The sequence below is a fragment of the Equus asinus genome, chromosome 20 (genome assembly GCF_041296235.1).
Source record: "Equus asinus isolate D_3611 breed Donkey chromosome 20, EquAss-T2T_v2, whole genome shotgun sequence".
Lineage (NCBI taxonomy): Eukaryota > Metazoa > Chordata > Mammalia > Perissodactyla > Equidae > Equus > Equus asinus.
Genome location: NC_091809.1, coordinates 26,545,342 through 26,573,098, shown reverse-complemented (window position 1 = coordinate 26,573,098; position 27,757 = coordinate 26,545,342). Strand labels below are relative to the sequence as shown.

Below are 27,757 nucleotides of genomic sequence, written 5' to 3'. Positions count from 1 at the left end.
GACACCTCTGTGGGATTTTGGGCTCACGTGTGCAGGGGCAGCCTCAAGGGCTGTACGTGGAAGCTGTCAGCGGCCTGGCTCTGAGCCTCTGTTTCCCTCTGAAAAGGGCACGGCTGATCCTGAGCGGGGCCCGGCTGCCCCTGTGGGTGTGGAGCCCCCCGCCCCAGTGAGCAGCGTGCAGGCCGGCTGTTACAAAGGCGTCCATTTATTCTCCTGTCAGCATCACTGACGCTCGGGTTCACATTTCCCAGTGCGGCTCTTCTCCGTACAGTAGTTAATGTGCAATCTCACGTTCGGGCCCAGGGAGGGGCTCGGCCAGGGGGAGGGCGTTGGCACTCCACGCGGACAGGGCACAGTCTGTCCTGCGTGGCAGAGGTGCGGGTGGGCAGGCGGCCTGGGAGGTGGACCCCACAGTCTTTCTGCGTCGGTCAGTGATTCTCCATTCGTGCTCCTTCCTGGCTGCCCGGGGTGGGGGACCATGCAGCTCAGAGCAGGGCAGGGCAGGCAGAGGGAAAGCAGCAGGCCGCCCGGGAGGGGCAGGGCGGGAGGGGCACGGGGTGGCTCCCGGGGTAAGGCACAACCCTGTCTTTGGCTCTCCTGGTGAGGAGTTTCCTCCCCTGCACCCCCGCCTGGCCCCTCTCCCCACCCCCCACCCACCCAGACCCACACACAGTCCCGGAGCCAGGGGCACCTCCTGGGGTCCCTGAAATGAGGGGGCTCTGCCACCCAGCCCAGTGCTGCAGGGGCTTGGAAGAGGGGGGAGGGGGACAGGGCAAGCTGCCCCCCAGGACAAGGCAGGGAGGGCTGGGCAGGGGCCTGCCCAGGCCAAGGGGGAGGGGAGGGACAAGACCCCAGTCCCAGAGTGGCCCCTGCTAAGGCCTGGAAGGATGGGCAGCGCCTGGGGACTCCTGCCTCCTTTTGGGGTCTAGCGGGGCCCCAGCCCGCCCCTTGGCCTTGGGTGGCTTACCAAGTGACCAGGATATTGTGCTTTGGGATCGATGCTGGGGTAGGGTGTGGAGACCAGGACGTGGGGGCAGGAAGGGCGTGACTAAGGTGCTTGTGCTTTAGCTGGGGTGTCGACCCCCCACACGTGGCTGCCAGGGGTGAAAGGCGCCGGTGAGGGAGACTAGCGGAGTGCCAGGACCCCCCCAGCCCCGCCCCGCCACAAGCAGACGCCAGGAGGGCCCCCCGCAGGCTGGCGGGGCTGCTGGTCGGGGCCTCCCGGCCAGGTTGTAGGGGGCCAGTGGGGGCGGGATCCCCCTGCCTCTGGAGAGGGGCCGGGAGCAGACGAGAGGCAGTGAGGACAGGGCTCAAGACAGAAACACAACATGTGAAGTGACACCCAGTGTGGGGACGGGGACTAAAAAGAACCCTCCAAGTTCACAAGTCCAACTCAGAACAAAACCACTCGCCTGAGCGAGGAGAGAGGAATGCTTAGAGAAGATTCTGCGGACAGCTGTGAACGATGGAAGCAGGCCTGCCCCGTCCCCAGAGCTGGGCTCAGCCAATGCGCCCAGGCCTGGGACACCCTTCAAGGCAGCCCTGGGGGGAGCAGCGGGGGGAGGTGGTAGCTGGGCCTGAGCCCCCTCGGGACGCGCACCCACACTCCACACACATGCACACTTGCAGCCTGCCCCCGGTCCCCTGCCCTGTACTGCCTTCCACGGCCCCAGGGACCGGAGGGGACAGCAGACACAGTCCTGCTGGTTTGAAAAATAAAAGAAATCTTATACTTCAATATTTCATTAGCTAAAAAAATGTTTTAAAAAGTATGTACAGGGGGTGGGGGCTGGGAGCCCTGCCGTGGGGCGGGGCGGGGAAGGGAGGGGGGACAGCAGCCCCCCCAGCCGGCTCCCCTGGTTCCAACCCTGGTCCTGCTGCCTCCTCGATCTTCATTTGTTTAAAAGCAAAACTTCTACACACGCACGCGCGCACACATACGCACACGCTTCTGCCACCCCCGGAAGCCCCTCGTTCTGTCCTCAGAGACCCCCAGTCTGCCCCCAAGGGCCCCCTCACTCAGGACTGCCCCTCTCAGGCCCCAGAGGCTGCGCTCGGACGGGAGGGAGAAGGGACCGCAGGGGAGGCGTGGAGTTTCTGCGCCCGTCTCCCGCTGTGCAAGGGCAGTCCCCGCGGCCCTCGCAGCCGCCCCGGCACGGGCACAGGTGCAGGGACAGGAAGGCGCTTTTGGAAACGTGGAAGCACTGGGAGGTGGTGGCGGGGGGGGGTCCTGAGAACCCCAGGGCCCCTGCGAGTCCCAGGGGCCGCACGAGGGGCGGAGCCTGAGGAATGCTTCCGTGCGCGGCCCAGGGCCTGGGGGGTCCTGGCCGGGGGAATGGGGAGCCGATTGCTAGGGTTCAGGAGGGGGCAACACCTCCCGACCGCACACCAGTGTGTGCAAGAGAAGGCCACGCCCAGCTCGCCCATGGCCGTCCTCGCCCAGCCCGCTCGGATGGAGGTCAGGGGGTGGGACAGGGCAGAGGGGCCGGGAGCATGCAGCGCCCCCCCGTGGGTCCTGGGGAGGGACAGACAGTAGCTCGTGACCAAGATGGCGGGCGGGTGTGACGGGAGGGGGAGTGTGAGGCCCCTCGGGAGGGCCCGGCGGGGTTACTGCAGGCCCTCGGCCGACGGGCCCGCCTCGCTGTCATGGCTGGCCGCCTCGAAGCCGTGCTCCACGCCCATCATGTCTGGCTCTATCTTGCCCGTGTCGCTGATGAAGGTGGTATAGGCGTCGCCCTCGGCCGTGAGCAGCTTGAGCTTGGGCATCCAGCTCTTCCGCACGACGCGGCGGGCGTTGGTGCACATGTCAGCCGCGATGGCGTTCATCTCGCTCTCCTTGAAGTTGGGGGCAAAGCTCTGGCAGTAGTCTGTGCGGGCAGAGCAGGCGAGTCAGGCCAAGCAGGGCCCTGGCCTTCCACCCCACCGACAGGGGCAGCCACGCAGCTCCTGAACACCCCCTCAAGCACACGCTCGCACAGGGCACCCCAAACCCCATTCAGAAGTGAGAGAACAGAGGCCCCGCAGACAGCACCTAAACCACACGCCTGACGGCTCTGCTGTGTGCACGGGACGTGCAAGTTGCTGGGATGGCCCAGTAGTCTTGAAAAACATGGATCGTTTGCTAGAATTCAGGAACTAGAAGATTCCCTGTGAAAACTTAGACTTCCCTCCTGACAACTGGCTGGGGAGGGGCTACTTCATCACTCCGTGACCACCTTGAGTTTGAGGACCCCCTCCCCATGCCTGACACAGGCTTTCTTTCAGTGCCCTGCCCCACCCCCCACCATGAAGAAATCTCTAACCAACCACAGTCCTCTTCCCTAGCCTAGACTGAACCTCAGAATCCTTCTTAACACCAAACTCTACCCATCCATGAAGGCCAACACCAGCAAAAAAGACCACCTGCCCACCCTGAGCCCAGCCCCAGCCCACCCCCAGAAGGCTGGGCACTCACACTTGACAGCGTGGAGCACGCGACTATCCAGCGGTTTGCGTCTGGGGTCGTTCGTGGAAGAGCGGATGCCAGTACCACAGCTGTTGGCCAGCGTGTTCCTGGGGCGGGGGTGTGGGGGGAGATCAGGCCCCTGTGGTAGTGAGGGCATGGGCCAGCCCGCTCCCACCCCCCGGGCCCTGGCAAGGGCCTCACCGGTCAAAGAAGGAGGCCAGGAGGCGCCGCAGCAGGACCTTGTGCCGCGTGCCCGCGCTGACGTGGCAGTTCATGAGCTGCGCCCTCGTGATGTACACGTTGGTGCCTGGAGGGGAGCGGAAGGTGGCCAGGGGCCCCAGAGTGCCACGTTTCCCACGTGGCCGGGCCCTGGCCTGGGCCAACCCACTTCTCAGAGCCCTGGAGAGCCTCGACACCTGACCCCAGGGTGGCCTCCTCAGTGCTTGGGATGGTGCCCCCGTCCCGGGGGACCCACACCATGCCAGGCCCTGCTCACGCGCCACTGCTTCTGCCCACCCAGCCGGCGCCTGGACTCTGAGGGCCAAATCCTTAAACCATTGCGCTGCTTAACCCTCAAACCCGCTGTGACGCTGCGAGTCTACCCTCCCCGGGGGCTGCGGGTGCCAACACTCAGAGCAGCCTCGGGACAGAGACCTGGAGGCTAGGCTCTGACGGGAACCAACGCCCAGGGGTGCCAGATGCCCCAAGACACAGCCAGTGGGCAGCAGGCCCCCACGTCAGCGGCCACCGGCCCAGAGGGCCCCGAAGCCCAAGGGGAGGGGCGGGGGAGGGAGGCGAGCCAGCCCACCTGTCACCAGCTCCAGCTTCTCGGAGGGGTCGCCCTCATCGTAGAGCTTGGGGTGGCAGCGGTTGCCGATCTGGTTGATGAGCTCGGCCGGCAGAGACGCCAGATCCTGCCGCACCCGGATGCGGTTCCGGGACTCGGGGGCCACCTGTTCGGGGAGGGCCTCCACCTTCTCGGCTGAGGAGGAGAGCGTGGCGGGTGTCAGGGCCCCGGGTGGCAGGGGAGTGGGGGGGCGGGGTGCTGGGTGGCGCCTCACCGGTCTGGCCGACGTTCATCATACTGTACATGGTGTACATGTTGCAGATCTGCCGGTACTGCTCGTCCGTGCCCTCGTCCCCTGCGTCCTCCTCCTCGTCCTCCTCGTTGTGGTAGGAGCCAGGGCTGTCGCTCGTGTAGGCGCTCGACGTGCCAGGGCTGGTTCGCTCCGAGGTGCTGGGCCCACTTGCCACGCCCCCTGCGGCCACCGTGCCCCCAGCTGGCTGCCCGGCCCCGGCCCCGGCCCCAGCGGCCCCTGCCATGGCCACCCCAGCAGGCTGTACTGCCGCCACCACCGGGGCCTGCTGTGGGGGCCGGTTAGCGGCCAGGTCTGGCGTGGAGAACTTGGCCATTTTGCGGCTGCCATTGCCACTGCCGCCACCACTGCCACCCCCCGCCTCCTTCTGGCCGCTGTCCCACAGCCGCTTGGCTACGGGCATGCACTGAACGGAGTCCGACTCCTGCTGCTCTGTCTTGACTCGCGAGAGCAGGGGCAGCGGGGTGCCGCAGGCCGGCCAGCTTGACGTCTGCGCCACGGGGCTCTGGGGCTCGGACGACGGGGCCTCCTCGGCGTGCAGGCCTTGGGAGTCGCAGCTGGGCGAGCTCACCTTGAGGAAGAACTCGGTGCCCTTCTCCATGATCTCCTGGATCTGCAGGAAGCCGGCCGTGTACATGAGCAGGAACTGGTCGCCCACGTTCATGCTCAGCCGGCCCGTGTAGCAGAAGCTGAGGATCTGCTGGAAGGACTGCGGCTGCACGGCCGCGGGCAGCTCCACTACAGCACTGCGGCTGCTGTTGAACAGGTCCCGGAAGTAAGAGCTGCTGGCGGCCAGCACGGCCCGGTGGGCCTTGAAGGCGTGGCCCTTGACCACCACGGACACGTCACAATACAGGCCCTGCAGCCGCTGCTCGTTGAGGCACTCCAGGATGCTGTTGCCAAAGTTCGGGATCTCCATCTGCAGGGTCTGCGCCATGGTGGCAGCTGCACGGGGGACAGGGAGACAGAGGGAGGCCCGGGGTCAGGCGGCACAAGACACCGGGAGCACGGCCATCGGCCTGGTGGAATGTGCCCTGGCTGTGAGGACCGCACGGAACCACCCACTCCTGGCCAGCCAGACTCGTCCCTGTGAGACTGTCAGATCAGCCAAGTCAGCGCCAGGCGATGGTGGCCACATGCTGTTCCTTGCAGCCAGGAGGGCAAAGGCACACTGCCAAACACGTGCCTGAATGTTAAACTGACTTCACACAAGAGAGCACCCACGTTGTGAACTCAGTTCACAACAGCGAGTGTTGCCTGTGACAAGCACTGCACGCACAGGGTCACTCTGAAGGGCGCGGGCAGAGAAACATCAAGAGGCCGGGGCCGTCAGGTTTCTCACGCTGCATCCGCAGTGCTGAGCACAGGACCCTCAATCACCATTTATCGAATGACTGAATGACCACTCAAGAAACCCTGAAGTTGCAGGAGAACATCACTTATCATCAGGGAAATGCAAATTCAAACCACGAGACACCACGTCACACCCACTGGGCCGGTGAAAATGAATGGGCTAAGCGGCGAGGATGAGAAATCGGAACCCTCCTGCAGCGGGTAGGAGCGTCAATCAGTGCCGCTGCTGGGAAAACAGTCTGGCGGTTCCTCCATTGGTTAAACATGGAGTTATCACACGACCCAGCAATGCCACTCCACAGAATTATACCCAGGAGAGATGAAAACACACAGAAAAACCAGTCCACGCACGTGTGCAGCAGCACTAGTCACAACCGCCAAGAGATGGGAAAGACCCAAACGTCCATCAGGTGAGGAACGGATGGACACGACGTGATCCATCCACGCAGTGGGATGCGGTTCAGCCACCAAATGGAAGGAGGCCCTGAAACAGGGGGTACCGCGGGCGGACCTCGGAAACGTTACGCTCAGTGTAAGCTGCCAGTCATGAAAGGCCACGTAGCGTGTGACGCCACTGTTAGGAAATGTCCAGAACAGGCACATCCACAGACAGAAAACAGAGGAGCACCTGCCTAGGGCGGGGTGGGCCAGGCCGGGCCAGGGGAGGTGCGAGCACAGGGACGCGGGGCTTCCTGCTGTAAAGAAAACGTTCTGAGTGCGGTGGTTGACAGCTCTGTGGACACACTAAACCACCCAACTGGACAGCAGACGTGGACAGGCTCTGCGGGGTGTGCAGCTCAACGAAGCCGTGGGGGGGGAGAGAGAGGGGAGAGAGAGGAAAGGAGGGAAGGAGGGAGGCAGGGAGAGAGGGAGAGAGGGGGAGAGAGGGAGAGAGGGAGAGGGGGAGAGGGGGAGAGGGGGAGAAGGGGAGAGGGGGAGGGAGGGAGGGAAGGAGGGAGGCAGGGAGAGAGGGAGAGAGGGGGAGGGGGGAGGGGGGAGGGGGAGGGGGGAGGGGGGAGAGGGGGAGGGGGGAGAGGGGGAGAGAGGGAGAGGGGGAGGGGGGAGAGAGGGAGAGAGGGAGAGAGGGAGAGAGGGAGAAGGGGAGAGGGGGAGGGAGGGAGGGAAGGAGGGAAGGAGGGAGGCAGGGAGAGAGGGAGAGAGGGAGAGAGGGGGAGGGGGGAGAGGGGGAGGGGGGAGAGGGGGAGGGGGGAGAGAGGGAGAGGGGGAGAGGGGGAGAGGGGGAGAGGGGGAGAGGGGGAGAGGGGGAGAGGGGGAGAGGGGGAGAGGGGGAGGGGGGAGGGAGGGAGGGAGGGAGGGAGACCGTATGATTGGTTTCTTCTAGCAGAACTGGGGACCTGCCATGAATACTCTGGGTCTTTTGAATTTTGAACCTGGTGAACACATCACCTATTTATGAAAGTAAATAACACTTTAAAATAAATAAAACAGGGGCCAGCCCGGTGGCGCAGCGATTAAGTTAGCACGTTCTGCTTCGGCGGCCTGGGATTCACCGGTTCGGATCCCGGGTGTGGACGTGGTACTGTTTGACAAGCCATGCTGTGGTAGGCATCCCACATATAAAGTAGAGCAAGATGGGCACGGATGTTAGCTCAGGGCCAGCCTTCCTCAGCAAAAAAGAAGAGGACTGGCAGCAGTTAGCTCAGGGCTGATCTTCCTCAAAATAAATAAATAAAACGTGTGAAATCATACCACACCTATCTACGCAGATTAACCCCAAAGTGCTTGGGGAGGGGGAAGAAATACAAATCTAAGGGACAGCCTGTGATCTGCTCAGGGAGCCCACCCCAACCCTGTGGAGAGCACATGGGGGAGCCTCTCGAATGCGTCAACCCCTCCATCGGAGCCCAGACCACCAGTGCACGTTCCGGCACATCTCGACTGGGGAGGAAGACCTGGTTGGGTGGAAGGGGCATGTACGCACTCTGTGGCAGTCACAAAAGAGCCTGGAGGGCTGGTGTGGCTTTACCAGAGTCCCTGCAATCCTAGAGGGTGTCAGGGCAGTGGAGCACACACGCCTTGGGGCAGGAACTAACTCAAGCCCCCACCTCTCCTGCCCTCACCACAGGCCAGCCTTCAGGCCTCCTGCCTGTCTTGCCCACATTCTCGAGGCCCTTGCGAGTCCCTCCATGGCCTGAGCCCTGGGGATACAGTGAAGTTGGGCCCTCCCTGGGAAGACCTGGTTCATTCTGTGAGGGCTGCCTGGAGGAACAGAAGCAGCCTCCTGCCCATGGCTCAAAGGAGCACCTCGGGGCCAGGGTGAGTCCTGGCTCCAGAACTAACTCCTTCCTGGAAGGAGAGCCAGACCTCTTCTCCATCTGGAGACAGATGCTCATAAGGCCAGCCTGATCCTGCACTCAGTCTATGTGCACTGAGCTGCCCTGGGGCAGCCCCTGAGGGACACGTGGGCCTGCCCCTCTGCGCCCAGGCTGCCAACGAGCCAAGGGGACCAGCATGAGCTCCCTGATCCTCTGAGCATGCCCATGGGGCTGATTTCATACTCCTAGCTCTCGGCTGGGGAAACTGAGGCCACGTGGAAGTTAAGGACTGTCCCGAGATCACAGTGAGTAAATGCCAAGGACAAGATGCAAACCTGGATCTGTCTGGGCACTGAAACTGGTGATTTCCCTCAGCTGTGCCCCACCCATGAAAATCACTGTCACCGCCACCAAAAGCAACTTAGGGCAATGAGAAGGGGAGGTGCTGACAGGGAGCCCCGTCAGATGGCAGCACACACCTCCCAGGAGCCGGCCCTCTGCATGAGGCAGGGGAAACTGAAGCACCAAGTGGAGGCACAGGACAGAGCCCAGAGAGCCCCTTCCAGGGGCCTGGCAGCCCCGACCCACCTCCCCAGGCTGCCAAACTGAAGTCACTCCAGGTCCTGGGCCCAAGTGGCCAGGGCAGAGGCAGTCAAGGGACGGGCGGGCCCCTAGTCCCTGGAGGGGTGCTCTAGACCCTGGCTTGGAAGGCTCCCACTGCAAGGAGGGGGACCAAGGCAGGACAGGCATGTGGCAGCGCCAGAGCTCCCAGACCTGGGTTCTGATGCCAGGCCCCCTCACTCCCTAGCTGTGTGACCTCAGGCAAGCTCCTGGCCTCTCTGTGCCTCAGTCAGTCCATCTGTAACACAAGGACTCATTCATCCGGTCTAAGAGTTGTGTGCACAATTACTTCTCCAAGGAGACTGTTGGCTCCACCAGGGCAGACATTCTCACCACACTCATTCATGATGAGAGACTCTGAACAGAGGCAGACGCTCGACAAATACAGTCACGCGCTGGGTAACGACGTTTCCATCAATGGCAGACCACGTGCCAGTGGTCCCATGAGACACGCAGCACGCCACCTAGGGGTGTAGAGGGCCATGCTGTCCAGGCTTGTGCGAGCACACACTGCAATGTCTGCACAGCGATGACATCGCCAAACGATGCATCTTGTCGTCAGTGATGCGCGCCTGTATTTGTAACGTATTAACAGTGCAGAAAGAGGCAGGCAGACAGCGCCAAGGCAAGACTAGATGACGCCAGCTGGGGGGAGAGTGGGGAGGGGGGCGGAGGGGAAGAGGCTGGACGGGGGCGGATGCTCCTGGGGCTGCAGAGGGCACTCTGAGGGGTCCCCCAGCTGTGCCTGGAGTGCCAGGCACTGCTGCAAGCCTTCAGAGTCACCTCCGAAAGGGCAATGGGACTGCCCCCTTTGTGGGTAGGGACACAGTGCGGTCCTGCCCCACTGCAGCCTAGGCAGCCCGACTTCAGGGCCTGACCGCCCTCTGGAAGTTGGCACAAGAGGGTTGTGTGGGGAGCACCCAGCAATGGGGGAACAGATGCAAGGAGAGGGGTCCTGAGGGCAAGAGCCAATGTGACACTCAGGCTGCAGTCCCCTATGCCTTGTGAACCCTGACCTCGGAGTCCAGCACCCAGGGCTATGAAGTCTCCGATTATCAATTTGGGGGCTGGGGGTGGCAGGATGACAAGGAGTGCACACAGCTCCATCGATCAGTTCACAGGACCCCACCCCCCAGGGCTGGGGACAGGGATGGCAGGTCTGTGAGTTCCAGAGACCCTGTGTGGCCTTGCTGCCCTGCCAGGATGGGACCATAGTGAGAAGCCACAGGAGACCCAAGAGATCCAGCCCAGGGCTCCCCTCCCTCCCGCGGCAACTGCCCCAACCCAGTCAGCCGGGCTCAGAAGGAGCCCCAGCTGCAGCCCTGCGCAGAGCCTCTTACTGGCACCAGCCTGAGGGGGGAGCCATGACGGGCTCCCAGAAGAAATGGGCCTAAAGCTGGTGTCGGCCTGTGTCACCTGCTGGCTGGGGAGCGACGAGATGGAGCCAAGAATCAGGGTGTCTAAACCACCCAGCGATTCTGTCCCCACCAAGCCGAGCACCCCACCCCCACCCCATGGGGCCTCAAGCGCACTCCTGGCCCCCAGGCTGTGCACCCTGCCCTTCGACCCAGCTCCCCCTGCTCCGGGAATCCCACAGACTGGAGAAGACGCACCTCTGCCTGCCTCTCCCGGCACTGGCAGCCTTAGTGTGCCTCTTAAAACACTAAACCCACGGGACCGTAAACCCCCCGAGGGCGAGAACCATACTGGAATCCTCTCTGTCATGACCTGGCATGTCAGCCTGCCCACCTTCTGGGGTCCCAGCCCCCTGGAGGGGAGGGGCAGCCCCTAGCGCCACCCAGGGCTGAGGGACTGTCCCAGCATTGCCAATGCCCTGGCCCTGGGTGAAACATGAGGGCGCAGCATGCGGTTTCCATGACCTCCCAATAGTCACTCAACAAATATTTGCCGAGCACCTGCCTGGGCCAGGCCACAGCGCACACAAGGCCCTGCCTCAGGCTCACGGTCTGGCGGACCTCACACACCAATGTACTGTGAGGCCTGTGACCTCGCCCAGAAGGGCTGACACCAGAGCTGAGAATGGGGGGGCGGGGGGGGGGGTGGCCAGATCTAATGAGGCAGTGCAGGCTTGGAGGACGGCCCTCAAGGCCCAGAGACGGCATGCCGAGTCCCAAGGGAGGAGCAAGTGTGGCCCTTCCAGAAAGTGAAGGAGGGCGAAGGCCGTCCCCAGCTCGTGCTCGGCCTCAGGGCTGGCTGGGGTGGCCTGGTGGGCCCGGCCTCCCCTGGGTCAGTCCCAGCCCCAGCTTGCACGTGCAGGGAGGGCCTTCAGGAGGCACGCCGGCTCCAGGAGCTCGGGAGAGCAGCTGATCCTCAAGGACTGGGGCCTGCGGAGGGAGAGCGAGCTGTCTCCTGCGTGTGCACACCGAGGAGAGGCACATGAGCACCGGAACCTCACCAGGACCGACCAAGCCAGCACCTGAGCTGGCGCTTCCAGCCTTCAGAACTCAGAAAATAAATGGCTGGGCTAGTCTGGTGGGGTGGCCCCAGCCAAGACAGGCTGGAAACACCGTCTGCTCACCCCCCACCCCCAGAGCCCCTGGCTCGGGCCTCCTGGATTCACACATGCACCAGGTGCCAACTCAACGCGCCCACAACCAAGCCCCTGTCCCCGCTGCCCGCCAGGCCTGCTCTGGCTATAGCTTTCACCAGAAAGGCCCTCAGATTCACCAGACTCCTTCCAAACCAGTGCTCACCCCCGGCCCAGAGGATCGCCCCTGGGGGCCCACAATGCATACGGGGCCCTGCCTGCTCCGTATGTCCTAGAATGCTGTCCCCGAGGCGGCCACAGCCCTCACACTGTCCCCAGTCCTCCATCTCAAATTTCCCAAGACAGGGCCTCTCCCAAGCCCTACGGCTCAGCGGCGCCTCCCGCTAGGCGCTTACCCCCATCTAGCGAACCAGAGGTGTCCCTGGCTTTGCGTCAGCTCCCCGGGGAGGCAGTGGTTCACGCTGCTGCGTCCCCTGCCCCTAGCACCGGACAGGCACACAATGGGTGTGCAATAGTTCTTTGCAGAGTGAACGAAATGAAAAATTATTTCTATTACTTCCAACCTAACTCCCTTTTTTGTTCCACACTAATATGACTAAATAAGGCGGGACTCAGAACAGGTGTCCGAGGCTGGGCAGGGGTGACCCCCGCACACGGAAGGTGCCGGGCAGACGGGTGCCCTCCTCTGGCAGCTGTGCCAGGGGGCGGCCTGCAGTCAGGGTCCCACTGGGGCTCAGTGTGAGTGATCTCCAGATTCCCACCGACTGCTCACGCTGCCACCAGACCACGGTGGGGTGTGAGAGGCTGGAAACAGATGCGCTCGTGTGGCAGGGCGAGCCCTGGGAGCGCACACAGCCAGCTTTTGGGAAGGAAGCCTTGAACGCCAAGCCAGCGGGGGGCAGGGGCACAGATTTGTGCCTCGCCAGGGCTCTCTTTCCTGCTGACTTTCCAGGGAAGCTGTGAGCCGCCCACTGACGTGTAAGCCAGTCAAAAGAAACCAATTTCAAGTTTAAGAAAAACCAGCCCAGTGGCATAGTGGTTAAGTTCGTGTGCTCTGCTTCAGCGGCCTGGGGTTTGCACGTTCGGGTCCTGGGTGCAGACCCAGCACCGCTCGTCAATCCATGCTGTGACGACGTCCAACGCGAAAAACAGAGGAAGGCTAGCACAGATGTTAGCTCGCCAACAATCTTCCTCAGCAAAAACAAAAGAAGGAAAAAAAGAAGGACCCAAAGCCCCAGACAGCCTCACAGTCCTTCCCTCAGCTCAGCACGAGGTCAGCGTGGCAGTGGGGGGAGGAAAGGGGCACACCCCAGGCTGCTGGGGGTGCCTTCCTGCAGAAATACAGGGGCTCTCCACAGGGGCTGAAATGGAAAGGGGCTCAGGCCAACGGTGGCTAGTGAAGACGGGAGTGGGAGCTGACTGCGCAGAGCCTCCTGTCGGCATCCGTACTTTCTTTAAAGTACACGCTCATTTAGTTCATTTTCTTTCTCCCTGAAAAACTCCCACAGGCCCATGGTGGGTGACGGGATCAGCAGTGGCACCCATGCTGCCCTTGCGGTGCCAGCGCCGGCGAGGGCTTGGAGGGGTCATTCAGTCACTCCTCCCAACGGTTTCCAAGGAAGAAACAGGTCTGGCGCCATTTTACAGATGAGGAGAGCGAACGAGGCCCAGGAGGCCACCCAGGCTGCCTGGCTGCTGCCTAAGCACAAGGCGCTGATGGGCCGGCTGCTCCTAACCGTGCTGGGCCAGGTGGCTGGGCTGCGCCTGTCCTCTGCACGGTCCCTCTGCTCCGAGGCCAGCAGCCTCCATGACTAGATCTGCTTCGCGGATGGGAAAATGGGGGCTCCGAGGCCAGAGTCAGGAATGGGGGCCGGGCCAAGGCCAGGGCTCCTGATCCTCACTGGGCGTGTCCTCTCTGGGGCCCCCGAGGGCCAGGCTGGTGCTCCTCTCTGCTCCCCGCGGGTGGGCAGCCAGCCTTCTTCCTCCGCCCAGCCTCCCCCCAGCTACCACCTCTGGGAGTGAGCAGGCTCGCTGCGCCTCTCCTTCCTCCCTCCTCCCACTCCTCATCCTCAGCAACCTGGCCGGCACCTGCAGCGCCTCCAGGAGAACCCATTAGCAGCCCCAGCCCCCTCCCATTAGGCCCAGAAGCCCACCCTTCTGAGTTATATCCTAGTCCCCATGTGTCTTCAGACCCGACCGACATGGGGGTGGCAGCCAAGCAAATTGTGGAGGGAACGTCAAATGTAAAGGCCCTGAGGTGACACTGATGTGCTTGGAGACCAGGCAAGGCCTCAGCAGGACACGAGAATGGAAACCGTAGTTTTCCTAGGCTCACATAGCTTTTACATTCTTCCTGCTTAGAATGACACTTTCCTTTCTCTGTGCTCCCGAAAACATTTCTCTCTAGCGGTGCTTACCCCCTCCATCAGTCTTCCCATCTATAAAATGGGCTAACAGCTGCCACCGCCTCACAAGACTGTTGCAGGGATTAACCCGCCCAGTAACATGGGTAGATCAGCGCTCCCCCTGCAGTCAGCGCGCAGTGAGGCCAGTGGTGAGTATCAACTGCACCCCCTTCTGTCCGTCCCGGCCCCTCGCGGACAGTAACTCCCAGGCAGAGCGGAGACACCTCACGCCTCTCAGCACCTCCAGAACCTTCCGCCATTTCAGGCGATGACAAGGAAATAGTTCTGGAGGGCTCCCCCAACCCCCGTGCCCTGGCAGCTTCATCTGTTCACACCCAGACGCCACAGCAGGGACCCCGGGGCCGGATTCTTCTGTGGTGGGGCAGCCCGGTACCTGAGCCGATGCTGCACAGCATCCGTAGCTCCTAGACCCGCTAGAGGCCAACAGGTCCCCCGCCGGGACAACCGAAAATGTCTGCAGCCCTCTCGCAAGTATGGCCCCCAGGTGAGAGCCTCAGCGGGTACGCCTGCTCGTCCCACTTATCAGACGAGGACACCGAGGCACCAAGGCCAAGACCTCTGCCCTGGGTCTCCTGGCTGTGCGTCAACTGTGGAAGCTGACTCTACTCAATTGTTTGCTCCCCCTCACCCACCCTCCGCTCCATTCAGGACAGAGCCACCGTCCTCACAGAGGGTCGGAGAGCTGGGGACACTGACACCTTCCCTGAGGAGGCAGCACCGGAGAGATGGGATGGAGGAGCACAAGCAGACACTGGACACAGCATGACAGCCACCGGCCCAGCCCCTCACAGCCTCTGTGGCTCGGAGGGCTCTCCGGGGGAGATGGGGGGGGGACGACCCAGGAGCAGAGGCAGGGAAGCGGCCCACACGCTCTGCTAGTCACAACGGGGCTGGGGAAGGAGACAGGGGACCAGAGGGCTGCCCCCCAGGCTTCTGAAGAGGGGAGCAGGGTGACAGGCAGGTCACCCTGGGGCCTGGCCGAAGGAAGGACTGGAGTGCCTCAGTTTCTTCCACAACGACAGGCACGCCCCACCTGTTAGGTAATCATGGGCTTAAAAGAGTTAAAAGTATGTAAAGTGCTCAGAGTAGCCTGGCACACAGGAAAGGGGTCAGAGGTGAGGGGCAGGGAGGACCCGAGAGAAGGAGCAGGGGCTGGCAAGTACACCGTCACCTCGACCAATGCTCCCTTCTCCATCACAGGCTCTGGCAGTGACACTGAGGGACGCCGGGTCAGACCTCACTGGGCCCACCCCCCTCCCCTCTCTGAACCCCATGACTCCAGGCTGACCCCAATGAGGAGTCCTGCAAGGCCGACAAAGACTCAACTCTCCTCGCAGCCCTGCCCAAGAACCCGCTGGGGCTCCCCACTGCCAGGCTGGGCCGAGTTTGAAAGGCCGTGGATGCAGGAGACCCTAAGACAGGGTGCCATTTTTCTGTGAAGACCACTGGGGGTCTGCCTCCACACTAAGATCGCCCTCACTCCTTCCCACACGAAGACAAGATGTTTAGAGCGCTCAACAGGAGCCTGGCACGTGCTCAATAAAGGCTCTCAGCGGCACATCCCACCACCTAGAGCGTTCGCCCCTCCCTGACCCCCGCAGGCTGCCTTCTTCTCCAGGAACCCAGCTCTCCCGGAGGAGGCCCTCCCTGATCCCCCAAAGCTTGCCATCACCCCGCACTCACCCCTCATGCTGTCCTGTGCTGTTCCCGCACACATGCACGGGTATCAGAAACGCCCTGGAGCATTTGCTTGGCTGAGGTTTGCCACCTTTACTAGAAGGTGCTGAGAGCAGTTCTAGATCCAGTCTTTAGGCTGCTCCCCGCCCCTAGCGGGGAGGTGGCACCCCAGTGACATACAGCTGTCCCAAGGGTCCCCTGACTTGTTGCACCTGCCCCCGCGGCCGTTTGGCCTCCTCTGGTGGCTCAGGTCTGTGCACTCCAAGTCCCCACAGAGGGGCAACTATAAAGGACATCTTCTCCTCCAGCTCAGGAGCAGACAGCGACTCACTGCCCTTTTCTCTGCCAGCCACACGCTCTGGCCATCTCCCACCGGTCTCTGCCCCTGTTCGAGCTGTGTGATCAGAGGTAGCCACCCTGTCCTCAGTGCCCAGCCCAGGGCCCTGCCTGAAACCCAGGAGGCCCCGGTCTGTGCCATGGCAGCCAGCCTCAGCCCAACCAGGCAGGGGGAAGGCCTCTTCACGCAGGGCGGCTGGCCCAGTTTCTACCCCTCCCAGAAGCAGTAGGCCAGCCAGGGAGGGGAGGGCAAGGCCCAGGTGGAGGGCAGTTCTAGGAACTATGGGGAGACGTGGGAAGGGAGACAATGAGGGTGATAACCCATCATGAAGCCCAGATCTGGCTGACACCACTCAACCCAGCATCATGTGCTGAGGACCCCAAGTGAACATTCCCGGGACATGCTGGGAACAGCCTTGCAACTGGCCTAGAGAAGGAAGGCAAGCTGGGGTGGTCTGACTGGGGACCAACGTGGGGAAAGGAGACACCAAGCAAGCCAAGGCAAATAGAGCTCCGGAGGCAGGCCCCATCCTCATCACGGCCCCCCCAGCCAGCCCACAGTTCTGCAACCCCTGATCTCTTGGCCCTCAGAAAGGGAACAGGGGACAAGATAGCACCAAGTCTCTGAGAAATAAGCTTCTGCTGTTCCAGCTCCCTGGGACACCAGAAAAACTCAAGTCTGTCCACAAGGGTACTGACCCACCCCCGGGGATGGGCAGGAGGCAAGCCCTGGGCAGAGAATTCCAGTGGGGAGCTGTTCCAGCCACGTCCCTCGAAGGCCGGCTTGCAGGACCGCAGTTGTGTGCTGAGGGTCAGTCAAGCCAGTCTGCCACTGTCTAGTCGTGTGACCTGGAACAAGCCACCCCCTGGAGCCTCAGCTTCCTTGTCTGTCCCATGGAGAAGGCCTAAGCTGAGCCGGGGATGGTGAGCAATCAATGAGCTCATCGGACCAGCAAGCTCTGCATGGGGCCGGCCTGGTAACAGCACCCCGGAGGCAGAGCCTTGGGGCCAGGAGCCCCACAGGCCTGGGCCAGGGTGCAGATGCCTGAGGCCATCCCCTTCTGGGTGACCTACCTTCCCCCCACCAGGAGTCCCCAAGACACAATAAACCGAGCTTTATATGCTCACTTCCCAGTTGCACACCTCCGGGGAGCAGGTGCCTGTGAGACCACGGTATAAGATGGTGGCTGCGAGGTCCCATCCCCTAGGCTTGAGCCTCAAGGCTCTGAGCACACAAAGTGGGAAAGAATCTAGGATCCTAAGATACTCAGGTGAGAGCGGCTGGATGTCTTCCTGCAGATACACGGGGGTGGGAGTGTGCAAAGCCCCCCCCCCCACCTTGGTAAACAAGATGCCGGAGCTAGGAGTTCCAGGCGGTTTCGCAAGCTGCCCACACACCCCCGGCTGGCGGGCCAGCCCCTTGGGACAGTCGGCAGAGGCTTGCCCAAAGAGTCGGTCAGGGACCCAGAGATGGGGACAGAGGGAAGCCCCAGGTTGGGCCCAGAGCTAAGCCCGGGCCGGGAAGCGGGGCACAGCTCGGGCTCTGCCTTCGAATCACACTAGTTTCTCGGGACCTGTGCCCACATCCCCGGCAGCCCAGCCCCAGGGCGCTGCCGGCCCCCACTCCCAGCGCTCCCACGGCCGCTCCTCAACCGCCCCCACCGCCCTGGATCCGGCTCCCCCTCCCCCACGGCTCTCCGGGCGCTAACCTCATGTGACCCCCGCGAACATCTCCGGGATCGCCCATCCGCCCCCACCCGCCCGACTCCGCCCACACCCACCCTGCCCCACTTCCTGGGCTGCTCCTCCGCCGCCCCCGGGCCTGTAACCCGACCCGCCCACCTCCTCCGGCGCCCGCACCGTACCTGCCCGGCCGGCCCCTCCCCGCCCCTCCGGGCCGCTTCCCTCCGGCCGCGCCGCGCCCCTCCCCCCGGCCGGACCGCGGCCGCCCGCTCCTCCCCTCCCCCTCCGCCTCCCCGGGCGCCGCCTCGCTCTCCTCCTCCGGCCTGCGGCTGCCCCGGCCCGGCCTCGCGCCCCCGGCCGGGCCGAGGGGAGCGGCCTGGGCCCGGTCCCGCGCCCCCGAGCCCGCGGCCCGGCCTGGGCTGGGCGCGAGGCCGCCGGCTCCCCGCCCTCGCCGGCCCGGGCAGCGCGCAGGCTGCGGGCGGCTCCCGCTCCGCGCGGGGACCCCGGCCCTCCCGCCCGGCCCCGACGCCCTCGCGCCGCCCCGGCCGGCCGAGGCCGCCTCACCTGCGCCGTGGCCGCGCTCCGGGGGCTCCCGGCGGGCTCCGCAGCGGCGGCTGGGGCCGGGCCTGGGCCCGGGGCGCGCCCCCCTGCGCCGGGGCCTCGGCCTCCGCCTCCGCGGCCTCCGCGGCCTCCGCCTCAGCAGCAGCGGCAGCCGCGGCGGCCATTCATTGTGGGCCAGGCCGCCTCAGCCGAGCGCCGAGCGAGCGCAAGCCGCGCCGCCGCCGCAGCCCGGCCGGGGAGGAGCGCGCGGCCCCGCCCCGCCCCCAAGGCGAGGCCAGCCGAGTGCCGAGCGCGCCCCTGCTTCCGTCTCCGGCGCCTGCCTCCCGCCCCTCGGGGTCCCCGCCAGCACCTCGGCTCTGCCGGGTGGTTCGAATCCCGACCCCGCCACCTTCTAGTCCCGCGACCGTGGGCAAGTCGCTCTGCCTTTCGGGAGCTTTAGTTTCCTGTGAAACAGAAACAATAGTGACTTCTGTTTATTGTGCCGGGCACTGTTTCAGGCTCTTTGTGGGAACTATCTTCTTTAAACTTCACAGTAACATTTTCAGATAGAAATTATTACACACACACACACACTTTCTAGAAAGGGAGGCACAAAGAGATGAGGAGACCTGCTCGAAATCACACAGCAAGTAAGTGTGGCGGGTGCCAGCATTCAAAGCAGGGCTTTAAGAAGCGACGACAAAAGTGAACGCTTTTATGATGCTTACGCGATCCCAGATTCCGTAGGAAGCGTTTAACCTGCAAGAACTCGTTTAAAACCCACCACAACTCAACAAAGAACGTTAAAATGTTCTGCCCATTTTGCAAGGAGAGAAACTTTGCAGAGAGAGGGTTAAGAACAGGTAACAAGGCGAACTGGGACCGGAGCCCAGGCGGTCCAGACAGCTACGCTCTCTCTCCCGCCCCGGTTCGAACCTACCCAGAGTTTGCAATGTGAGAAGGGCTGCTTTGCACTGTTTGCAGGCATTCTGCCATTTACCTTGTTCTCCCTAGGAAGCCAGGATTCTCATTTACCAGGTAAGTGAGGCCCAGAGAGTTTAAGTAACTTGCCAAGAGCATGTGATAGGACCAGAATGCAAACTCAGTAAATCTTACTTCAGAGCCTGAGATTTCTGCAGGGTGCCCTGAAATAATGCGTTTATAGCAGGGAGGAGACGACCAATAGGTGTTGGATTTCTCCGCTTACCGCCCTTTTCCGATCCTCACCTTCCTCATCCGTAAAATGGGGCTAGTACGTGACCCTTCTCAGGAGAGCAGCTGTGATTTGAGGCCACCCGCCCAACACGTTCAGCGCTTTCCGTGCATTTTGATCCCGGCCGCCCATTGTAGGCAGCATCACCGATTGGCTAGATCCTGTCACGTGATCTCCCCCGTGCCAACATGGCGGCGCCCAGGACTTAATCCGGGAAACGTGCATCCAGATTAATTCGGTTCTCCCGGAGGTGCCGCGAGAGAAGGTGAGGAGGGTTTGGGTGGCGAGGGGAGGGATCCGGACCGGGGGTGAGTCCTCTCAAGGGCTTCCTGGGCCGGTCCGCTGAAGACGGAGGGTGGTGTCAGTTTACCCAGCCCACGGGGTCTCCTTAGCCTCAGACGTGTAGGCCACCGGCCCGGGAACGCAGCTCTCTGATTCTCTCCCTATGCCCTCCCCCGCCCCCCGAACCAGGCTTAGCGGGCAGAGGCGCCGCGGATGTCCCGTACAAGGATCGTTCTGTGGCTAAGCCTGACTCTCCGCTCCGCCCGAATTCTCTGTAGAGCCCAGTTTATGGACGGGCAGCCCCAAACGCCGCCCGGTTCAGCCGCGATGGAGAACGGCACCGGGCCCTGCGGAGAAGAGCGCCCACCTGAAGCTCAGGAGACGATGGTCACCGAGGGGACAGCCAAGATCGCCTTCCCCAGCGCCAACGAAGTCTTCTACAATCCAGTGCAGGAGTTCAACCGGGACCTGACGTGAGCAGGGGTCCAGGGTCAGCTTGGCAGAGGGCAGTGGGCCCTTGAGGATGAGGGGGTGTGAGCTGCACCTTCCGTCTCCCGCAGGTGTGCTGTGATCACCGAGTTTGCTCGCATTCAGCTTGGGGCTAAAGGAATCCAGAGTGAGTGAAGGCCCGGGCTCCTGGTGGGCGTGGGAGGTCCAAACTGAGCTCTCTTCCTGCCCCGCCCCCTCTGCCTGAAAGTCCGGAAGGGCTCCAGCGGCACAGCAGGCCCTGAGCTCTTCTTCAGCCTTTCCCCAGGGACTTTGGGGAATTTTTTCTTCCATGCATTTTCTGTAGTGGGAGGTTTCTCAGAGGGAGCTTGCATATCCCCTGACTCGTGTTTCTCGGTGGCTGCAGTCAAGGTGCCAGGTGAGAAGGACATGCAAAAGGTGGTCGTGGACTTGTCGGAGCAAGAGGAGGACAAGGCTGAGCTGAAAGAGGGTGCAAAGCTGGCCCCAGGAGACCACCCTCGAACAGCCGCTGTGGGGGAGATCTGTGAGGTGGGGCCTGGGCACAGGAGGTGGCAGCCCTGGGGTCCAGTGGCTGATGGAGAAAGGAAGGCTCCTGGAGGGGGAGAGCTGTAGGAGGTGGGTGGTCGGGGCTCCTTGGGGCCCAGGAGACGATGGAGGTACTGAGGTGAGTGGCGTTCCCTGCTTACTCCAATAGGAAGGCCTTCGAATCCTGGAGGGCCTGGCAGCCTCGGGCCTCCGTTCCATTCGCTTTGCCCGAGAGGTCCCTGGGCTCCGATGCGTGGTTGCCAACGATGCCTCTGCCCGAGCCGTGGATCTCATGCACCGCAATGTGCAGCTCAACGATGTGGCCCACCTGGTGCAGCCCAGCCAGGCAGACGCCCGGTAGGTTGGCGGCAGCAGAGCCTAGTGGCCGGAAGGTGGCCTCTGGAGCAAGGCTGCCTTGGGTCATATCCTAGCTCTGTCCTATTCTTGCTCTGTGACCTTGGTAGAGTGCCTTAGCCTCTCTGAGCCCTGTTTCCTTGTCTGTGAAATGAGGACAGTGGTTTTATGGGAGTGCTGTACGGATTAAATGAGAGAGAATACTTGCATAGCCCGTGCTTGGTGCCAGAAATCAGTACTGTTAGGGTTTCCATTTTAGATTTCACTTCTTATACTTCTTTTATTCATTCAAATGAACCTGCATATATCCAGTGTCCACTGTCTGCCAGGCACTGTTCTCAGTGCCAGGAAGGCATCAGTAAACAATACACACAAAACCCCTAACTTTGTGAAGTTCACGTTCTAATGCAGGCGACAGCAAACTGCAGCCCGTGAGGCCTGCAGCCTGCTTTTTGATGGCCCACCATCTAAGAATGTTTTTCACCTTTTAAAGTTTTTTTTTTTTTTTAAGATTGGCACCTGAGCTAACAACTGTTGCCAATCTTTTTTTCCAATTGCTTTTTCTCCCCAAAGCCGCCCAGTACATAGTTGTATATTTTAGTTGTGGGTCCTTCTAGTTGTGGCATGTAGGACGCTGCCTCAACATGGCCTGATGAGCGGTGTCATGTCCACACCCAGAATCCGAAGTGGCGAAACCATGGGCCACCGAAGTAGAGTGCGCGAACTTAACCACTCGGCCACGAGTGGCCTTTTAAAGTTTTAAAAAAAGAAAGATACGTGGTAAGGGCCATACTTGGCCCACAAAGCTTGAAATTAAAATATTCATTGTCTGACCTTTTACAGAAAACAAGTAAATAAATATTTGCGCTCCTGACCATATTAAGATGTAATAGGAGCTCAGACCATAACAGACAATAACGGTAATCAGTAAATTATGTACAAATGAGAGGTGAGAAGTGCTCTGGGAGAAAACTGAGGGTGCAGGGGTGGAGGAGGCGGCGAGGGGGGTCGCGGTTTTAAATACTGAGGTCCCAGCAGGCTGCATTGAGAAGGCCGAGTTCGCATTCGTCACCCTGAAAGGAACAACCGTGGTGTCGGGTCCGCGGAGTGGTTCGGAAGGTTGTGTGATCGGATGAGTGACTACGTCTCTAAACTGCTGGAAACAGTGTCAGGATATGTGTGCTCCCTTGGTGCTGGCTGCGGTTACTGTTATCATTAGAGATGGATAGACTGAGCCCGAGGAGGAAGAGGCGTCCAGTTAGTCAATGCCCAGGCCAGGAGCTGCACTGGCAGCCACCCCCGCGGCCAGGCCATAGCTGTCACCCTGCATGAGCAAACGTGTGTCGGGGACAGAGCAGGTCTCTGGTGCGGGGGCTGAGGACCTGGTCCTCTTGCTCCCAGGATGCTGATGTACCAGCACCAGAGGGTGTCGGATCGGTTCGATGTCATTGACCTGGACCCCTATGGCAGCCCTGCCCCCTTCCTGGATTCGGCTGTGCAGGCTGTGAGTGAAGGAGGTGAGGTCGGGCTGGTCCAGGGGGCTGGAGCGGGGCGCGGGGTGTGTGGAGGGTCCTCACTGCCCAGCCTCTCCCCACGCAGGGCTGCTGTGCGTGACCTGCACGGACATGGCCGTGCTGGCGGGGAACAGTGGGGAAACGTGCTACAGCAAGTACGGGGCCATGGCCGTCAAGAGCCGGGCCTGCCACGAGATGGTGAGGGCCCCAGCACCCCTCCCACCCCAGACCTGCTCAGCTTCCTCCGGGCAGCCAGGGCCAGCCCCCTCCCTCGCTGGTGGCATAAGCACACCTCCAACTGGCAGCGTTCCTGAGCCTGGGATGTTGGTCGTGGTCATTGGGGGCAGTGGCTTTGTCCAGGCTAGGAGCAGGCAGTCACATTATTCCCTCTAGTGTTCCCTATTATAACAACTTTTGAAAGAAAAATTTTTTTTTTTAAGATTGGCACCTGAGCTAACAACTGTTGCCAATGTTTTTTTTTTTTTTCTGCTTTATCTCCCCAAATCCCCCTGGCATATAGTTGTATATCTTAGTTGCACGTCCTTCTAGTTGTGGCATGTGGGACGCTGCCTCAATGTGGCCTGATGAGCGGTGCCATGTCCGCGCTCAGGACCTGAACCGGCGAAACCCTGGGCCGCTGAAGCGGAACATGCAGACTTAACCACTTGGCCACGGGGTCGGCCCCTCAAAATTTTTAAGCCAGTCTGTCCAGGTCTGGGTTCAAGTCCTAGCTTCGCTGGTGGCTTTGGGCAAGTGACTTCACCTTTCCGGACCTCAGTTTTTGCATCTGTGAAATAGGTGGGATGATGGCTCAGACTCCATTGGGTTGCCGTGGGGATTCAAGAGGGCAGGGGCTGGCTACATCGAGGGACCAGGAAAGGAGGCAGTCTCCGTCCTTGTTGCTGAGGGCCCCGTCATCAGGTCAGCCTGAGAAACGGCCCTGGGCGAGGAGGAGGCCCCAGTGGTTCTGCAGCTCCCAGGGCCCCCACTTCCTGTCCACTAAGCCCGTGAGGGCCCAGAACATAGGTCTCCCGGCCACGTCGCAAGCACGGGGCACCCTGATGATGCTCATCGGAGGGAGTTCAGTTTACTGGGCCTGTGCAATCCTTTGTCATTCCGTGGCCCCAGCAGGGCCATAGAAACAGAGACGACTATAATTCTGCAGCTGAGAGAACTGACGCTCTCTCCTGCCGAGGGTCTGGTGGCCAGGACACTCGGGGCCGTCCCGGCACAGCTCCGGGCTGGGGGAGGCAGCAGTGGGGGCAGGGCTGACAGCTGACGGCCGCCCCGCCCAGGCCCTGAGGATCGTCCTGCACAGCCTGGACCTCCGAGCCAACTGCTACCAGCGTTTTGTGGTGCCGGTGCTCAGCGTCAGCGCTGACTTCTACGTGCGTGTGTTTGTCCGTGTCTTCACTGGCCAGGCCAAGGTCAAGGCCTCAGCCAGGTTAGCCTGGGCTGGGGTGGGCGTGCTGGATTGAGGGAGGCAGCAGGGCCTTGCCTGGGGGCACGGGTGGGGGCATAGTCTTGCCTTGGGGAAATGGGGATCCTACAGGGGACCGAGTTGGCCTGAGGGTGGTGACCACGCGGGGCATCTGCGGCCATGCCGTCCCTCTGCAGCAAGCAGGCGCTGGTATTCCAGTGTGTGGGCTGCGGGGCCTTCCACCTCCAGCACCTCAGCAAAGCGTCAGGAGCCCCTGGCGGCCGGTGAGCCCGAGTGAGCCCGGGAGGGAGGTGAAAGGGGCACCCAGGGTCGGCACCTCCTAACCACCCCTCTCCACACAGGGTCAAGTTCTCTGCAGCCTGTGGGCCCCCCGTGGGCCCCGAGTGTGAGCACTGCGGGCAGCGGCATCAGGTGGGGCTGGGCCAGGCGAGGCGAGGGGGTTGCCCCGGTCCTGGCAGGCTCGGTCCCTGCTCACCTGGCCCATGTGTCTGCAGCTCAGCGGCCCGCTGTGGGCAGAGCCCATTCACGACCTGGACTTTGTGGGCCGTGTCCTGGCAGCAGTGAGCGCCAGCCCTGGCCGCTTCCGCACTTCGGAGCGCATCCGCGGGGTCCTGAGCGTTATCACCGAGGTGGGGGCTGGGCCAGGGAGGGGAGGGGGCTCTGCCTGTGCCCAGCCATCCTTCCTCCGTCCACCCCATGCCCATCCCGTGCCCCGGCAGGAGCTCCCGGACGTGCCTCTCTACTACACGCTGGACCAGCTGAGCAGCACCATCCACTGCAACACGCCCAGCCTGCTGCAGCTGCGGTGAGGCTGCCGGGCGCCCCGGGCCAGCTCAGGCCCTCAGACCAGAGCCTCCTGGGAAACAGAGATCAAACGCAAGCTGGGTGGAGGGCTGCTCGTGCACAGGCCCAGAACAGAGCTCCGAGGCCCTGAGCCCCGGCTGGGGGACAGTCATAGGATTCTGATTGGCTGGCATCACTCGGACCACCTAGTCACTGTGAGATGTACAGCCACTCTGGTCTAGGAAACACGGCTCACACCCACACAGGTCAGCACCAGCTTCGGGGTCCAACCTCCCCTTCACGGCCCCTCTCGGTCCCCAGGTCGGCCCTCCTCCACGCTGGCTTCCGGGTCTCGCTCTCTCATGCCTGTAAGAACGCCGTGAAGACAGACGCCCCCTCCTCGGCCATCTGGGACATCATGCGCTGCTGGGTGAGGGCGGGCCCAACCGGATGGAAACAGCAGGACGTGGGATGGTTGGGGCCCAGCATCTCCTGATCTCTGACCTTTGCCTCCCAGGAGAAGGAGAATCCGGTGAAACGAGAGCGGCTGTCGGAGACCAGCCCGGCATTCCGCATTCTCGGTGTGGAGCCCAGGTACGGCCGGGACATGGATGTGGCTGCACACAGGTGTGGGACACAGACAGTTCCCCACGCAGACGCATGCTCATCTTCAAGTGAAATCTAGAATCCACCCACTTCTCCCCCTTCCCTCCTGCCCCCACCCTGGCCCAGCCCCATCACAGCTCACCTGGACCAGTACAGTCACTTCCACCTGGTCCCCCAGCTCCCACCCTCACCCCCACAGCAGCCAGAGGGCCCCTGTGAGCACCTGAGTCACATCCTGACCTTCCTCTGCTCAGAACCCTCCCTGGCTCCCAGCTCACTCAGTAGAAACCAGGTTTCTACCTGTAGGCCCTGCACCATCTCCCTGTCACCTTCCTGCCCTCATTAATGCCCACTCTCTCCCTGCCTCGCTCACTCAGATTCACCAGGCACAGCCCCACCTCAGGGCCTTTGCACTGGCTGTTCCCTCCACCTGGAGTGCAAGTCCCTGGGTACCCCCCATGGCTGGTCCCTCACCTCCTTCACGTTTCCTTGACTGCCCTGTCTTGCTTCCCCATTCTCTTCTCCTTCACCCTGCTGTGTTTTTCCCAAAACTCTCACCTCATGCACTGACACAGTATAGCCAGTTGGTTTCTGATTTGCCCCGTCGCTCGTCTGTCTCGTGCGGTAGAATGACAGCTCCACCAGCAGCAGGTGTGAGGCACACGGTACACCGTCGATCAGCGTTTATTAAGTGAAGGAAGGTATCCTGACACGGGCACACACAGGCTTCTGAGGGCACGTGGAGCTGCAGCAAGGTGGCCGGGCCGTGGGCGGGCCGTGCATGCCTGCATGGCGGCTGCCCCTCAGCCCCCACCCCCCCTTCCCCAGGCTGCAGGCCAACTTCACCATCCGGGATGATGCCAACCCCAGCTCTCGCCAGCGAGGACTCAGGCGCTTCCAGGCCAACCCTGAGGCCAACTGGGGCCCCCGGCCCCGTGCCCGGCCAGGGTGAGCCAGAGTGTGCTGGGGGTGGGGCTTGGCTGGGGCAGGGGTGCAAAGGCCGGGTGGGGTCCCAGCTGCTCATCTCCTCGCACAGGGGCAAGGCGGCAGGCAAAGCTATGGAGGAGAGATGCAAGCTGTTCCAGAATAAGCGAAAGGAGCTGGCTGAGGACCCGGACCAGCGGGCTGCCCGGCTCAAGACATTTCCTTGCAAGCGGTTCAGGGAGGTGAGACCCCCCACACACACACTGCTGTATCCTTGGGACCCCCCCTCCCCCTCCCACAATAGAGCAGGGCCAAGGGGCAGGCAGGGCTGGGAGAGAACTCTCCATCGAGGGAAGGAACCCAGAGGAAGCTGCTGAGCTCTGGGCCAGAGTTCACACCCACTGTCCTCCCACTAGGGCACCTGTGAACGGGGGGACCAGTGCTGCTACTCCCACAGCACCCTGACACCCAAGGCTACCGCTGAAGCCGCCCCCACCAACTGTCCACAGACCCCCAACCAGAGCCCCCCTGGGCCTGGGGCCGCCGCTGGTCCAGGCGTGGACTGAACCAATAAAGTGATGTCACCTTCCCCTGACTGTCATTTGTCTGAGTGGGGAGGCTGCCTGTGGTTTGTCTGTCCATCTGTCCAGTGCACGTCTGGGGTCTGTTCCTCTGTCCATCTGTTCTAACTCCCTTGGGAGCCCTGCATCTGGGGGCTTGTCTGTCCCTGCCTGACTGCGTTTCTCTCTGGGCTGTTCAGTCTGTATGGTGGGCGGGAGCCGAGCATCCGCCTGCCCGACGCTCTGTCCCTTTGCAGCAGGACGCGCCTGCCATTCTCGAGGCGGCCACGGGGCGGCAGCCGTGCGCTCGCGCCCGCAGGGCCTCCGGCCGCCCCCGGGCCCTGTAGGCGCGCTCCCAGGCGCAGGCGCGCGCAGGCGGGTGCCCCAGCCACCGAGCCCTCACGGGGCCTCGCGCCGCCGCCTCGCCGCCTGGTTTCTCTGGCTCAGCCCCCCTCCCCCGGGGGCTGCGGTGGCGGAAGCCGGACCGGAACCAGGCGCCTTGTGCATCCGCTCCAGGCCAGGTGCTTCCTGCCCTGCGGCCCATCGGGCGTGCACACTGGGGCACCCGGCGGTCTGCTGCATCCCCTCGTCCCAGGGCAGGGGTGAGCCACGGAGAGGCCGGGGGCCGAGTCCCCACGCCGCCACGTGGCGGCTGTGGGACCCCCGCAAGCATCCTTGCTGCATCCCCTTCTGTAAAATGAACCTCATCCCAGAACCCACTTCGTAGGGACATCAGAGTTAACTCACGTGCTTAGAGCATGTTCTCACTTCCTGGGGGCTGTGGCAGCCCCCAGGCACCCGGCACAGACAGCATGCCTGAGCCAGGCGGAGCAGGCAGGGCGACGAGCAGCCTTATTCTACCGAGCTGCACCAGGCGCCCCCCTTGTGAGGCTCCAGCAGGGTCTTGGCTTCACAGAGGCTCCAGGAGGTTTACCCAACACCCTTTGTCACTGTGCACTGGCCATGAGGGCCAGGGACCACCGACTTCGGGCTATGCGACCCTGTGACCTGGAGGCCCAGGATGGTGGGGACATGTTGGGGGAGGCTGTTGGAAGGTTCTGGAGCCCTAGGAAATCTGGCCCAGTTGTGGCACTTCCTCTTGCCCTCCTGGGCTTGGAGAGGTG

At 62.4% G+C, this 27,757-nt stretch overlaps 2 protein-coding genes across 5 annotated transcripts; one reads left to right on the top strand and one right to left on the bottom strand.

The window, feature by feature from the left end:
• Positions 1-187: 187 nt before the first annotated feature.
• Positions 188-19,318, bottom strand: NACC1 (nucleus accumbens associated 1). Of its 3 annotated transcripts, XR_006516120.2 has the most exons (7): positions 17,988-18,120; positions 4,507-5,487; positions 4,254-4,427; positions 3,647-3,752; positions 3,455-3,552; positions 968-2,867; positions 188-459 (listed from the first exon to the last, which is right to left on the bottom strand). XR_006516120.2 is itself a non-coding variant. In XM_014861717.3 (6 exons), exons 2-6 carry the CDS (start codon positions 5,477-5,479, stop codon positions 2,608-2,610), a joined length of 1,611 nt encoding a protein of 536 aa, XP_014717203.2. In that variant the 5' UTR covers positions 5,480-5,487; positions 19,191-19,318; the 3' UTR covers positions 188-2,607. The 3 variants fall into 3 exon arrangements, 2 of the variants coding, with proteins under 2 accessions (XP_014717203.2, XP_044607806.2); XM_014861717.3 differs by lacking the exon at positions 17,988-18,120 and adding an exon at positions 19,191-19,318 and having other exon boundaries at positions 188-2,867; XM_044751871.2 differs by having other exon boundaries at positions 188-2,867; positions 17,988-18,164.
• On the top strand, positions 19,294-26,662 carry TRMT1 (tRNA methyltransferase 1). Of its 2 annotated transcripts, none has more exons than XM_070492180.1 (17): positions 19,294-19,441; positions 19,737-19,931; positions 20,019-20,074; positions 20,312-20,454; positions 20,621-20,808; positions 22,207-22,322; positions 22,405-22,517; positions 23,615-23,763; positions 23,937-24,023; positions 24,102-24,171; positions 24,255-24,389; positions 24,480-24,565; positions 24,865-24,973; positions 25,061-25,137; positions 25,978-26,097; positions 26,186-26,315; positions 26,490-26,662. In XM_070492180.1, exons 2-17 carry the CDS (start codon positions 19,747-19,749, stop codon positions 26,637-26,639), a joined length of 1,914 nt encoding a protein of 637 aa, XP_070348281.1. In that variant the 5' UTR covers positions 19,294-19,441; positions 19,737-19,746; the 3' UTR covers positions 26,640-26,662. The 2 variants fall into 2 exon arrangements, with proteins under 2 accessions (XP_070348281.1, XP_014717201.2); XM_014861715.3 differs by having other exon boundaries at positions 19,307-19,441; positions 19,648-19,931.
• Positions 26,663-27,757: the final 1,095 nt, after the last annotated feature.

Bases quoted from the DNA above. Each gene is read 5' to 3' on its own strand.
- NACC1 (XM_014861717.3), bottom strand. From the start codon at position 5,479: ATGGCGCAGACCCTGCAGATGGAGATCCCGAACTTTGGCAACAGCATC. The intron at 3,753-4,253 runs GTGGGCTGGCTC...GCTCCCCTCCAG, and splicing joins GAAGCTGGAGCTGGTGACAG to GCACCAACGTGTACATCACG. The intron at 2,868-3,454 runs GTGAGTGCCCAG...CTGCCCGCACAG, and splicing joins CGTGCTCCACGCTGTCAAGT to ACTACTGCCAGAGCTTTGCC.
- TRMT1 (XM_014861715.3), top strand. From the start codon at position 19,672: ATGTCCCGTACAAGGATCGTTCTGTGGCTAAGCCTGACTCTCCGCTCC. The intron at 22,518-23,614 runs GTGAGGGCCCCA...CGCCCCGCCCAG, and splicing joins GCCGGGCCTGCCACGAGATG to GCCCTGAGGATCGTCCTGCA. The intron at 26,098-26,185 runs GTGAGCCAGAGT...CTCCTCGCACAG, and splicing joins CGGCCCCGTGCCCGGCCAGG to GGGCAAGGCGGCAGGCAAAG.